The 14,840-nt window shown below is 45.0% G+C and overlaps 1 protein-coding gene across 2 annotated transcripts in view; it reads left to right on the top strand.

Annotated features, from left to right (window-relative positions):
* The first annotated feature begins 7,197 nt into the window (after positions 1 to 7,197).
* The window catches only part of LOC119401429 (SUN domain-containing ossification factor), a 94,346-nt gene continuing 86,703 nt past the window's right edge, over positions 7,198 to 14,840 (top strand). Inside the window, exon 1 of one of the 2 annotated variants that reach the window (XM_049417425.1) lies at positions 7,198 to 7,683. In XM_049417425.1, coding sequence (XP_049273382.1) covers positions 7,637 to 7,683 — 47 coding nt within the window. In that variant the 5' untranslated portion in view covers positions 7,198 to 7,636. The remainder of the gene's footprint in view (positions 7,684 to 14,840) is intronic. The other variant, XM_037668243.2, reaches the window with a different exon arrangement.

The raw sequence follows: 14,840 nt of genomic DNA on the forward strand, positions 1-14,840 counted from the left end.
CCTGCTGGGATGTCGATTTTTATTATTTGCATTCTTCGGGTCAACGCTGAAGGCGCCGTTCTTTTCCAATGTCTGTTGTCGCCGTTCTTTGGTAGGTATAAACTGTCAATCACCTGTGGCGCATACCCGTATACCACGGCCCGTGGTAAACGAGTATGTGCCATACCTGTCTGGAGGAAAGGCTTTGACGATGTACGCGACAGGATTTTCACGTTACATGTCATGACCAGACAGTCATATTCGTCAAGCTCTCTTACCCTCCCATGCTAATTTCGGTGAACACCAAGTTAAGGAGGCGACCCCGAGAGCACCCAGACGTAGGCGGCTAGATAGATAGATAGATAGATAGATAGATAGATAGATAGATAGATAGATAGATAGATAGATAGATAGATAGATAGATAGATAGATAGATAGAAACGCTCAAAGTGTTGAAAGTTCGCTAAGAAATGCTTAGCATTTAAAAAAGACGTTTCGGCTGTGGCACGGTAACCTTGTTCACAGATAGCAAGAACGACAAAATCACTTATTTATAAGGTCGTCCTATCACTTGTTTAGGCAGTGCGGATATATTTGGGGGAAGGTTACCGCTGCTCTCGTTCAGCGCATGCGCAGTGGTCTGAATAATCAGATTCCAAATGAAGCCACCCACTTTATTATGTCTCTCCCTCTTTGTTCCTTCTTTCTTTATGAAAAGCTATACATCTATATCCTGCAGTTACTGAAATTACTTTTTCTACCTATGCTGTAAATGTTTCTTGCTTATTTCGACTGCTCGTCAGTTATTTCGTTTGTCCGAATTGAATACAAGCGCTTCTTGAAGTTCCTCTGTCCACCGACTCGTTTGCACCTTCGTATTTATCTTTAATCCAATACCAGTTCTCTTCCCCCCCCCCCCCTCTTTCTTTTTTTTTTTTTTGTTATTCACAGCTCGCCTCCTGAAATGTTCTGCTTTGAGGGTGGAGGGGTTTCGTCAGAATATGTCGACCTCCATCGCCAAACAGCCTTGAAGCCGCTACTAACCCCAGATTTGCTCAACGTTCATCTTTATCACACTTGTCAGTAAAGAGATTAGAGTAATTCAATTGCTTTTCGCTGTAATGAACAATGTGATGAATTGCCTCAAGCAGTAATCTCATAAAAATGACTCACTACTTTCCCAACTACTTCTGATTAGCGTGTCCGCTTCCCTTATGACATATAAAAGTAACGAAAAAAGGAAAGAGAAATAACAAAGACAATTTAATCTGAGTGCCAAACCTCCAGCGTGGGAACGAAGCAGCTGCTTCTGCGATGCAACAAACATCTGTGACATTTCAACGCATATGTGCTGTAAATAATGAGTACATGAGTTAGTGGATGACTGATGAACTTTTCTTAGAGTAATTTCAAAGTAATTTCATTACTTTTCAAAAGTAATAGGAATTTAAGTTCATTTCTTTCGGCCAGACGTTATTTGTAATGTAATTTAATTACACTTCTAAAAGTTCTCGAAAAATAATTAGTAACGTAATTTAATTTAATTACCTTTAAGCAGTAATTTACCCATATCTGATCTTTATCTTAAAGGGACACTAAAGAGCAAAACGATTTTTCTCGCATTAGTAAAGTAGTCTTCCACGATACTAAAAACACCACGCTCGCTGCGAGAAGACGCTTAATAAGCGAGAAAACGCGCAAAAAGAAAATACAGGTGGCGACCTGTTGGAATTCCCGCACCATTTGCCGTGACGTCACATATTTTTGACAGCGCCTGCTTGGGCCTACGTAGTTCCTAATCGGTTGAATCGAAGTACACTGTCCTCTGAGGGGGCCAGAGACTTGACATAACGAGTTTGTGGAAATTTCGTCGAGCCAGTGGCGCCAAAATACGTTAAATGCTCTTTGAAACCTTTTACGTCACGAATTACAGAGTTCGGCGCGAAATTTAAAAATGAAACTTTGAACTTTGTTTTTTCCTCTAATAATAAACCTATGGTGGTGAAATAAATTACACAAGAGTTCTCCGAGCACACTTTATCAATCTAAGCCAATTCATTGTTTCTCTTTAGTGTCCCTTTAAGCCCAACACCACCTTGCAAGATTTTCTGGTGCACTCTGTAACATTATCTTGCGTGTTACACGGCGCGCACCGCGGTCGGAGGCTCTACTGAACAAGGCTGCCACGGTTCTTCGTCGGGGCTATGCAAAACAATAACAGCAGAGCGGCCAGAGCCACATTATGACACTTTCTCATGCGACCGGCTGTAGAGAATGCTTTGTAATTCGCTTACCCAACACGTTCAACGGCCCGTATCCACTGAAAAAAGAAAAAAAAAAACATATTAGAAGTTCAAAGTGAGAAAACAAAATCGAATGCAGAACCTAATTCATCTCGGCTGCACTCCTTGGTAGGAGACTGCGAAACTAAACCAGCTGCGACTCAAAAGAAGACAGAGAGAGAGAGAGAGAGAGAGCGAGAGAAAAGAAAGCTGAGGAGCTAGGATTTGAATCGCTACCAGCTTGAAGCGGTGCGTTATGTGTGTGCGTTTAAGCACTATAGGCCACTGCCACCCACGCTTTAACAGTGATATACTATGGTTGATCAAGATACTACATGCCTTTGCACAGCTGTATTTCAAAAAACGCTTTGGGGAACGGTGTTGCTTCAAGAGAAGGCCCGAGGAGGAGACAGAAAGGTAGGTGGGCAGATGAGATTAAGAAGTTTGCGGGTATAACGTTGCAGGTAGCAAGCACCGGACCGGGTTGATTAGCGGTACTTGAGAGAGGCCTTTGCCCTGCAATGGGCGTAAAGAAAACTAGCGATCCGCGAAGGAACCAGACCGACAGCTGTTCATTGTTCCAAATTCTTCTACTACTGCAGTGCTCGCCTGCACGCGTTTATTCTTTTTCTTTCTTTTTCAACATACTCCCGCCCCCCAGTAACGTCGTACAACTCAAGTTTGTACAATTTCAACACTGGCTTTCTTATGAACTTGCCATCTTGCGCTTTCACACGGCAGGCTCGGGTTGTTCGATCTTGTCCAAGAATATTTGCAATACTCGTCTCAGCGGCCGAATACATCGAAAAATGCCAGTCTCCTCAATAATCACCGCATCACCTACTTGGAGGCTGCTGCTATAGGATATGCTGAGTAAAGGTGAAGATCCCGCAGTTCTAATCCGGGTACTCTTCCTTCCACCGGATCCACCGGTGATCTACCAGCTTCTGACGGTATGTCAGCTCCTTGCTGTCACGTCGAATAGCCTGAGCACTTCGAGCTTCATAGTCGTTGTTGGTTCGCTCCGGAGAAGCCAGTGATGAACGTTTAGTGTCCGTATACGCGGAGGTCAGTGATGAATTAACACCCGCTTCTTCCGCCGACAGTACAGTCTCAGTTTGTTCACTTTTGAGCTTGCACTTTCCCAGCCCCTTCCGTAATGACGACTTGGGAGAAATAAACATCGACTCTCTTCGATGCGTCGAGAGCAACGATGCAAATTGAGAGCTCTTCAAAACGTTCTGAATGTCACGGAAATCTCGCGATGCTGTCCTAAATAAGAGTACGTTATCGGAGTACAGCGTTATGGGCACTCTTCTACGAGCCAAAAACCTTCGGAGTGCCAGCAAGAAGGCGTTTGTAGTGATTCCACTCGTCAAATCATGGTACACTGCTGTGGTAGTTACACATGTTCCATAAGCCTTCAGACTGGCATTGACGGAACTATGCAGCTGTGGATTGGGGCTCACCATTTATCAGGGCAATCGTTGAGTCATGGGATGACTTGAGGTTGTGACGATACGTCGACCATTTGGAACTTCTAGAACTTCTTCGTGGTCAGGGATTCTTCTCTTGTAACTTCTCGATGTGGCGCATAATAGATAGCTTGATCGATAGGAGCATTGTTAGGCACCACTTCAGCATGTCCTAGCTCTGGGCAGTGCCGGATTACTGTGTCGTATCGCTGCAACAATCCTTCATTCGTCGATAAAGCATTGTTGAGATGAACAGTCTGCTCGAGCTGTTCCCAGAAAGCTGACCACTCGTGGATATCGCCTCTAAATGTCGGCATGTCAAGATTTTGCAGTCTTGTGCCAATTCTGGTCAGAGCGTCAGGAACTGTTGAGGTTGCTTTCTGAGCAGCAGTCGCGGCTGTATTGTCTACGCGTCTAAAAGCGGCGATTTTGCAGCGAATCTCGGCAAGCATGCTGGTGGCTTGACCGTTATATGCTTCGCTTCGAGAGCTCGTTGTTGCTATAGCTGATAAACGGTCATAAATACCTGTCAGCTTAGGCTCTTCTGCGGTAGGATCTGTCAGTAGCGACCGCGCTTCCTGCAGACTCTTCGTATTCTGTGCTCGTAGAGCTTAGCTCTTGGTCTTGAGGCGATCCACCCGATCAGCCGTCGAGGTATGGGGCCCACGCCGATCACAAATTATCCGTCGTCAGTACGCGGTCGAGTAGAAGGTCCCCTTGAGTCGTGCGTAGAAGTAGACGTATCCGCACGGGGTTTTTCGGCACCATAATGTAAAGAAAACTATCGATCCGCGAAGGAACCAGAACCACAGCTGTTCTTGTTCTTGCTCTCTTTCAACTGTGGCCCACACCCACTGTGGAGGATTGGCCAATAATTGAGTGATTTTACAAAACCTTATAGTACTTTAGAAGGGAGGTTACAGAATAGAAACATTACAAATTTTATAGAAAATTTTGGCGCTCGATCAAATATGTAAAAAAATAGTAATAATAAAATAAAATAAATCAATGCCCTAATTTTTAAAATATATACATGTGTCGACACAGAAGGATAATAATATGGATTAGCTAGTTAACCGATTGGTTTCATTGAGGTAATTCCGCACAGCCACGCAAACCTTCGCATTGGAGAACCCAGAAATAGAGGCTCCAAAAGACAAAGTCACAGGCACAAATAAATTCATTCCAATAGCACGTAAAGGTGTTTCCAAAAGGGTTTTTCGTGCTGTAGTATATCGCCTGCAGGTGAGAGAGACATGATCAATAGTTTCCAGCTCACCACAGAATGCGCACAATGGAGAAAGTTCCTGAGCAGACCTACCTGTTTGTTTGTTTGTTTGTTTGTTTGGTTGTTTGTTTGTTTGTTTGTTTGTTTGTTTGTTTGCTTGCTTGCTTGCTTGCTTGTAGCCTACCAAGTTTGGCACATACCCACTTTGTGGGATTGGTCAAAAAGACGTATTGTAGCCTATGGATGATAACTAAATTAATTGGTTATCTCCCTATCACTAAAGTAGAAAAAAATTACAAAGATAAAGAGCAATAAAGTGAGGTAAAAAAATCAGATGAAATTGAAAAAGGGGGAGGGGGAGGAAATAAGAGCTATTACAATAACGGAAGTCTGAAATTTTGAGTCGACCGGACAGCTGAGTTTACCTGACCCGACCAAATTCGACTGTATGTCTTACCTTTAATCACATTTTATAATATTTCACGAGTATTTTTTCAACATTTCTTAAAGTAGACGTTATGTTGGGATACGTCTAGTGGCTAGAATGAAATTACACACAGCATCAAAAACATCTCTGTGGCAATGTCCCAAAACAGAGGCACCGAAATTTAGAACATTTTATGTAGTTAAACCAATCGTCGCAAACGGAATAACCAGAAGTCTTTTCCTGATTATTGAATAGTTGGGACATGATATAAAATAATGTTCAATAGATGCTGTTTCTTCGCAAAATGGGCAAAGGGATGATATCGCCAGACCAGCTGTGTGTAAATATAAGTTTAATGAGGGGACACGGCATCGAAATTTGGTAATAATAATTTCAAACTTTCTAGATTGACTCCACTGAGGTTTCCATGGAAATTTAAGATGCTGATATTCTGTCCATTTAGTTATAGTTTCCATCATATCTGCACAAACTGCTAATTTTCTATATCTGATCGCTGCTATGTATTCTACTTCTGGGAGTACTGAAATTATTGGTCCATCAAGGGAAGTCCGGGATAAAGAATGGGCCAGTTCATTTAATTGTATCCCGCAGTGACCTGGGACCCACAATGATTTCAGGAGTTTCAGCTGTGGCGGTACTAATGTGCGCAAAGTCATTAGGGCTCGTGATTGTTCTGAAGCTGTAAGTGCTGTACATACCGAAAGAGAATCTGTTATGATGATTGCACTAATTTCGGTTGAAGGCAGTTTTCGAGGCGTCAAAATAATAGACATGTGTTGATAGAAATTTAACTTCATCGTTCCAACTTCTTCTTCTTCTTCTACTGCAGTGCTTCAAGTGCGGCAAGTGGAAAGCTGCATGTATCTAAAGCTAGATGTCCGGACACGGCCGCCTGGATCATTGGCGCGCGCGGCGGCCTTCGCGCCCCCCGATCCAGGCGGCCGTGGTCCAGATTGCGCGTTTTTCATTGACCATTACGATTTATTACAAGGGTCGTTTCTGTCGCGAAAAAAAAAATGAGTAAAAAATTTCGTCGTTTCCAGGCTTACAGCTCTGTAAACAAAAGTGCGCTTTGCACATGGTTGCTGCATTCGTATCGCCCGATTTGTTTTTTAGAAGCTCTATGTCGTTTGCGCTTTTTTTTTTTTTTAATTTCGCTTTGAACCCGGCGGTATTCTATCACCGTGCTCTGTATGCTTAATTTTTTGCAAAAACTCGCTCAAACCGCTAGCTACGCGTTGCGAGCGCATGAGGCGCTTTATGTTATGTGTCCAGAAAAGCTGAATCCTGAAGGTGTCTTCTGTTGATAAGCCAGGCGAAGTGCGCTACAGCCACCCTTCACCGCACGCGACGGAGATAGCGTTAAACAAACTAAGTGGTTCAACACTCTTGCGTACTACGATGAGAGGCTTGTGAAAGATTCTATGTAAGGAAGGCAGGATGTAGTCTCAATCTCTTGAGAACGTTATGAAATCGTTCAAATGTGTCGTGCGATTACGTTCTGTTGTTTAAATTTCGCGGTACTGAGACTCTTTTGACTGACCGCGCCATCTGTAGCCAAGCAACCAAGTAATGCACCGTGCGCAATATTACCTTCCTCTTTAGTTACAAAAAAAAACCAGTCCCGCGCATTATTTTTATTGGAAATATTTCTTAGCACATAAATTTATTTCGTTTCAACTTTTTTTATAATGCGTAAACACTCTTTAGTCACGCTTGCTCTTCAAAGGTGGCGCTAGCTGTCAGGAAATTCGGAGGCGTTGGTTTGCAACCGTTGCAATCGTCTTGGGTAGGCCGGTAGCTTTCGAGAGCAAAAGTGCTAGAGAAAAGTGATGGAAATTAGGCCCTGCCCGCGCAACTTTTGTCACTCGTAACATGCTCGGTACCTTACCCACGAACTTGACCGTTAGGCGTTGTTCCTGCTTGTCGAGACCAGTGTTATGACGAGGCTCAACGCACAGCACCGCCAAGGTACGAAGACGTCATAGCCCTCTCTCTTCCCCAAGCTACCAGCAGTGCGACGAACCTACGTGCTGCGCGAACCAATGTTCAAAGCCTTTGCAGGCGCCGCAAGGACGCTCTTAATACACGTCAGTCTTGTCTGTCACAGCTCCCACGGTTGTTGGTGAAGTACTCCGGTGATGCGTGCGACTACTTAGGGGTATCGAAATTCCTTGTGCGTTGACGCCAGCATGACCAAAGCTGCGATGACCAAAAATTCGGGATGGCGATAAAGTCTTTCGCTTTCTGCATCGTCGTCTGGCTTCTAGGGTGAGTCTTACTTATTGTTCATCGCATCATCTAATAGCAGTGACTTGACAGCTCTATCTAGTTTACATGCTGTACTGTCGGGATTTTGAAGTTCTGATCCTGCTTACTAAATATTTTAGCCATGTAACAGCGTGTGCCCAACCCACCGGATTTCGCGATATAGGCGTGTTTACAAACTGTAATTTGAGTGTCTCTCCTTACTACCTGCGTCAAGGCACTTTCGTTTTAGGAAACTGTCTCACACAAGAATGTGAAATGATGTTCGCTCAACATTGCAGGGATCGACTTGATGTATGCTCATCGAATTTTGCTTTGTTTACCTATGAAAAGTACTCGTATAATCGACACTGCGTTTGAAAGAGAGTAGTTTATTTCTAAGCACTATCCGTTTTGTGAACCAGTGCAAGCATAACCGGACGCTGTTTGCAAAACTACAGTAACGTGGGGATGTCCTGATTGCGTGAGCATTACCCAGCTGTCGCGTGATACCCTGATGAATGTGTTGAAAAAAATATGAAGTAAACTTGCTGCTGCCGGAGCAATAGATTCCCAGCATCATGGCTTGTGTAACCAAATTATGCAAAATACAGCCGCTTTCTTCAGGGCGTATGGATTAGTAGAACCACGGGTAGAACAGTACTGTGTCGCGGAAAATATCAGTCGCTTCCGATCACTTTTATTTTAGTGAGTTCGGTCACGTTAATCTTTACGTTGAAGATTATTCTTGTCGAACCTGCCATGACGTGTACTTGGCGGCGGAGCTATTGTCAACGTGCGTTTTCGACTTGAGATAAATGTCTCAAGGCTATGACACATAGGCTGCGCATATGTGTCATAAACATGCATGCAGGACCAAACGCGCGCCTAATTAAGTGCGCCCGTTGACATTTCATATCTCAAAGCGGCAAAGTATGCTTTGCTACGTAATGTCAGTCACAGGTTGCCGAAAAGGTGCGCAGCGTATCGTAGAATGTTCGCGAAACTCGGTGTGTGTGTTGGTGAAAGTTTTCGTAGTGTGTACCCCAATCTTGCGCGGAAAATACGCACAAACGTAAGAGTTGGTAGTTTTCCTGCTTCCGTTTTTCGCTAGCGCTGTTTTCAACATTTCGTCGTAGTGGTTCATCAATTGTTACCACGCGTTCAAGAGAAAGGGGTGGGAGGAGTAGCACTTCGCAGCTGGTCAAGGGTACCCTTGATTTATTGAAAGCATACTTACAACCCCTGATCAAAGGAGTATCGAAACAGCGCGACGGCTCTTCGTCACCGTATTACTTTTTTTTTTAAGGTATGGTTTCAACTTTTGCTATAGTTAGCGTAACGCGGGCGAGTTTCGCACAATATCGAGTTCAAGCACGAAGAAACTCGATTTACTTTGCTGGCTCACTAGTCACTCATTATCCAATATTACGTATGTATCTTTGGGCGCAATGGAAAATGCATCAGGCTACTTAGATGCAACTATATTCTTTATTGCTGCCTACGAGAACTTTCTTTGAAAATGGATATATCAAGCGCTTCAGGGTGATGATTTTTGCAGTGACTGCGTTTTAGGAGTCATAAATAGCAAAATTATTTCTGTTGTAATAGTAATTTGCAGTCCTAGAGAAAGAAAAACAAATCACTACCCTTATCGCAAGAAGGCGCTTGGGAAGCTGGAAGGACCAAAAAATATGGGCAGCGACGCAGGCTCGAAGTAACGCACTAGCTTGTCGTGACGTCACAAATTTTTACAGGTTTTGCTAGGACCTATATCGTTTTTCATCAGTAAATGTGGAATACGTTATGTTATAAAAGAGCCAGAGACTCAATATGGCAGATTTCGGGAGCTTTTATTCAACCAACACGCGCAAAATACGAAACAATATTTTGAAAACCGTGACGTCACAGCGATGTATATACAAGCGTTGCAGTTTCGACACTAAGGGAAAAAAAAAAAAGAAAAAAACCCTTCCTTTCCTCTTTTAATAGGGACCCTATAGAGTAGCAAAATTCGCGACAGTATGTTTCACAAGAGCAATTAATCAGTATGTCACTTTTAATGCTTGATACCGAAGGGCGTGACACTGTTTCTTTTCTTTCGAAAGAACATTTTCAGGTAATAAGGCACATATAGCATGCGTTTCACAAGAGCAATTAATCAGTATGCCACTTTTAATGCTTGATACCGAAGGGCGTGACACTTTTTATTTCGAAAGAACGTTTTCTTTTAGGTAATAAGGCAGATATAGCATGCGTTTCTCGGATTTTTTTTTCTGTTATAGTTTTTTTATGCACGGTCACATTAGTGTCCGGTATTTTTCCCGACTTCATGCGTTAGAAAATGCGCTAGTCATGCCTTCTTATCCGTCAGGTTTAGACTCGATCGCTTTTTCTCACACTGTCTCGCTCCACAGCTCTATACCTGAAGCTTGGCAGCCGTCATTCAGTAAAAGGTGAAGCCTTCGGTCTGTTATAGGATTATCCTTCCACCAGTTTCCGGTAAAAAAAGAAAAGGATAGAGGAGAAAGCACATTTCTCGAACGGAGATGCGTATTCATAAAAGCCTATGAACGCCTACCTTGCCAGCCGGAAAGGACAGCGTCTGACCGTTTGAGTAGGCTTGCTGCAGGCAGCGCAAAAAGGCGGTACTTCTATTCTGACCATGTTTTATTTCCTTCATTGGCTACCGCCTCTTTGCTCTATACTGCATTCGCACTGCCGGACAATGTGAAGGGTTATATCGGTACAACCGTGCTTTTGTCTCTAACAGGCACGTAGCCAGGATTTTTTTCGGGGGGCCATGCGCACGCTCAAAACGCCGTTCACGCGTCGTCACGTCTCTGCGGTATCTTAAGCTGATTTGGACTGTTGGACCTTTGGTATTTTCTCCGATGGACCTTGTAGTCCGAAAATCTCAATGGCACTTAACCAAGTACTTATTTGAAATACCAGATGTTTGGGAATCACACTGGCTCCTTCTTCAAGGGTGTAGTCGTCCGTGTCAGCAGCGTCGCTTTTGTGGCTTACCCTTTCGTTTGTGAAACCAAGACAGACATCTTTCGAATCTTCGCCTTTCAGTGTGTGACTTTCTTATTTCATTGCATTTTTCGCAGTGGTTCTACTAACTGAAAATTACCGACTGCCTCGCTCAGCTGTTAAGTGGGAGCGAGGTAGTCGGTAAGTATTGCCTTACCACCGATACCGAATAATAAATAAAAGAAACCACCTTGATAGTCCTAAAAAACGTCTGACCACACGTGGACGCAGCCGCATTTCAGATTCCCCAAGGGGCCCACGGCAAGCGGAAGAACGCCTGTTCAGAGGTGGAACTGCGGCTGCCATTCCGATAGCAATATGGAGGCTGCCACGTATGCCAACTTCGGCGTGGGTGAAAAATAACGCGCCAGAAAAGCAAGGCTGGCGTGCTGCGTTGTTGTGACGTAAGCGCTAGCGCTGTTAGGTCTGGCGCTGCCGCCGTGTTTTTCGGCAGCTGTCAAAGCTGCAAATGTCTCAGCTGGCGCCGTGCGAACCGCGTCTATCTTGAGGTTGGTGCCGAAACTCGGAATGGAACGATCAGCTGTTCGTCGTCGCTAGGAAAGAGGCGATTTGTCCATTCTTTAATGTCACAAGAAAGGAAGTCGATAAGACTGATTTAGCGAGCTCTTTTTTTTTTCTTCATAATTCTGGCATTTTCATTATAACGAAAGTGTGCCAGTTTGATGATGACGTAGTTCCTGGAAGAGGCAACTTGTTTTCGACGGTCTGCTGATCGATGGTCGAGTAAAATTGACCATGCGTCTGCGGAATGAGCTGAAGTCGGCGTCATTATTTCTCGCTTTTTCTGTTGTGCTGCTCTCGATCATGGCTCCGCCATTTTGCTTTCACCGGCCGGGAGTCGTGTACACCTTACAAAAAAAAAAAAAAAAACGTAACCGATTACATTTACATGTAATTGATTTCACTTACCACTGACAGGCTCAAAGCGTAATTGAGTGAAAACGGAAGTGTATAGTCGAATACTTCCTGTGTTACTCTCTTTAACGTTTATTACAATTCTTGACGATATAAGCGGCGCATCGAGCTTGACCTTCCCTCGTACGTGCCGCTTATTTTCGTTCGGATTGATTTTGCCGAGCAGCTGTTTCTCGAAGTATTTTCAAGGCTTTCCTGCGAAGAGATCCCGCAACGATGTTGAATACGCCCTCGTCAACGCATACGCGCTTGCAGTTGCGTTGCATTCTACCAACGGCCGCGCACCGATGCTCATATTCTCGTTTTCTGTACGAATGGCATCGCTTCGGAGTTTGTGTACAGGGTGAAATAGGTTTAGAAGCACGCCACGTGCGTATGCGTCGTCATTACTAATTTACTTCGAAGCCGTTCGCAAATACTTTTTTTTTTTTTTTTTTCACAGCGGTGCTACAGTGACTATGCGGCGCTCGGCTGCTGACCCGCAGGTCGCCGGTTCAATCTCGGCCGCGGCGGTCGCATTTCGGTGCAGGCGAAATTTTAGACGCCCGTGTACTGTGCGATGTCAGTGCACGTTAAAGAACTCCAGATGGTCGAAATTCCCGGAGCCCTCCACTATAGACGGCGTGCCTCGTAATCATATTGTGGTTTTAGCACGTAAAACCCCAGTTATTATTATTATTGTTATTATTATAAAATACGTCTTTGAAGACCACTCAGCGCGAACGGGCTACTTGTCTGGGCAGATCGCGATCTGTGTCGCAATCGACACACTATCGCCAGTTCAATTTTGTTTCGTAAAAATGCTAGGACGATATAGAGAGTTGACTGAAATGCTGTATATTAGATCGTCAAAACGTACTTGAACTTCTCATTCGATTGCTGTTATCATGAAATTATATAATTTGTTGCGTACGGAGCAGAAAATCCAAGACCATTCCGATTGCTATGCGTTCGGTCACAGATAAAGGACATAATCGCGTGTCGCCTCATATAGTGCAGATAACCGGTGCCACGAGGGGGCGGGCTGCCTCTCGAAGCACTCTCTCGAGCCGGTAGGTATACCACTCATTCTGAAAAGCTGCGGGCACTGATTTTCCATTCCGGGGACGCAGTGCCCGTGCGGAAGGCAACGGTTGCCGCCCTTGGTACTCCGGATGAGTGCAAAGGGCGGGCGCATTCCGACCTTGTGTGCGCGTCTCACCTGTCCCGGGGCGCCTGCGAACGCAGCTGGCGCAATCAGTGAGCGGTGAGACAGCTGGTTCAAATGCGTGCCGTATGTGCGTGCGTACTACGATCACGCGGCATTGGTGCACGAAAGTGACGCTGCCCGATCGCGTTGAGTAAACTGCGCCCTCTCCCCTTGCAGCTTCGGCCCTGGCGAGGCTTCGCCAATGGGCGGAGGGGCACATGTACCCAACTGCGTGCGCAAGAATGCAGGCAGTGGTTTGTCACGCTCACTCTTCTCGACCTCTCTCCATCAGCGCATGCCTCAACTAGCTCGCTTTCCATTGTTCATGTCCGCCTTGTGCGCTTTGCTCCGCTACACAAAAATAATGGTTGGAAGGGATAGTTCTCCGAGAAAGAAATAAGACGCGAGAAAAACCTCTTTCATGTATTATTATTATTATTATTATTATTATTATTATTATTATTATTATTATTATTATTATTATTATTATTATTATTGCCTGAAAGACGCGCTGAAAAAAATGGAGAAACGCTGCTGGGCCAGACATCGCAAGCATTCGCCATTCGTTGATCTGGGAGAGTTTCGCTGACATTGTCACAGATTGCTGGCGTGGTTGTCATCACTTGACGTTACGTTTCTGTACGGGGAAACTCAAACAAGAGAGTAGTCCAGAGGAAGATGGACGGCAGACAGGTCCTATTGTCGAAACGTTGACTGTAGCGACATATACGAGGAAAGTGACAGAGCGGTGCGTCATTGTAAAAGACAGAGGTGAATCGACGTTTTTAACGCACACCGCCTGTCGCGGGTCCGATCCCTTGGCCGCAGCGGCCTCATCGCGATGATGGGGGAGTAACGCAAAAGGGCGTTTCTCTTAGTGTGGCTTTGGGGGCGTTAAACGTTCGTTCGTATACCATCGTCAGTCAAGAGTCTTTTGATTGCGCCCTGTCCTTTCTTTTTTGTTTTCTTGCCCTGTGCACGACGTTTCTAGACTGGACGGTAATTGGTGGCAAGTGTTCGCGTTAGTCGTGCTTTCCGTCTATGAGTATTTCCTCGCGTTCCGGGTGCACAACGCCTTGGTTGGAGGGTCGCTTTGCAGCGCTCTCTTTTCGACTGCGATTCTCTACTGCACCAGTGCACTCTGCACGCCTGCAAGCATAGTCTGCAAGGAAAAGCTTTCCTTCTCCTCTTTCACTTCATTATTTTTCTCATTTCGCTTCGTCAGTAGTTCGTTTTCCCCCAGGGTGCGTACTCACAGGAACAAAAGAACGTTGGGGCAAAGGAAGCAGGAAGCGCGAAGATGGCAGCGCGCGTTGCGTGTTATGTGGTAGCGTCTCGGACACGAACTGAATGCCCGGTCGCAGTAGCGAATTCGTAGCTGAATTACGGGAAGGAAAAATTTCGCCGTGTATGTTGGTCGGTGCAAAGTGAAAGAGTTAACGGCTGTCTGGAATTCCGAGCTCGTCAAGGTTTTTGTTCGTCTTCGGCGCTCGACACCTGTCTGGTACAAGCATACGAGAAAAAGATGGTTCGCATTAATCCACCATAAATTATTATTTCCGTCGGTACGGCATTGCACGTTGTGCACGCTGATGTTTAAACATTGCGGTTTGTTTATTCGGAACGTCAATCTATTTGCATGCCTATGTCGCGTGTTAACGCTAGCCACGGTGCACCCAAGCGCTAACCTTTTGCTACGGTTTGTCTGGACGCAGCGTTTGATAGAGACCTAACGTCGAGCTCGTTCCGCGCAGCAGAAATTGCCTATCGCCAGGATACGCCGCAAGAATTTCTTATGTTTACCGAGAGAAAGAAGTATAAGTAAAACCGTTGGAAGCCAGTCTCCCTACAGGTTAAGCAAAACGAGTAGAAGTGCGCTTCAGTTGGAGCTGCACGTTTTCAGATAGGTGAATGGGTTCAGTAGTGCGCCGTTCAAGATTGTAACGACGTAAGACTCACGAAAGCTCGTGTAGCGCAGCTGCGAGGTGTTACTCCTGCTTTGAATGGCGGCGTGGAA

Source organism: Rhipicephalus sanguineus, chromosome 1 (assembly GCF_013339695.2).
Source record: "Rhipicephalus sanguineus isolate Rsan-2018 chromosome 1, BIME_Rsan_1.4, whole genome shotgun sequence".
NCBI classification, from domain to species: Eukaryota; Metazoa; Arthropoda; class Arachnida; order Ixodida; family Ixodidae; genus Rhipicephalus; species Rhipicephalus sanguineus.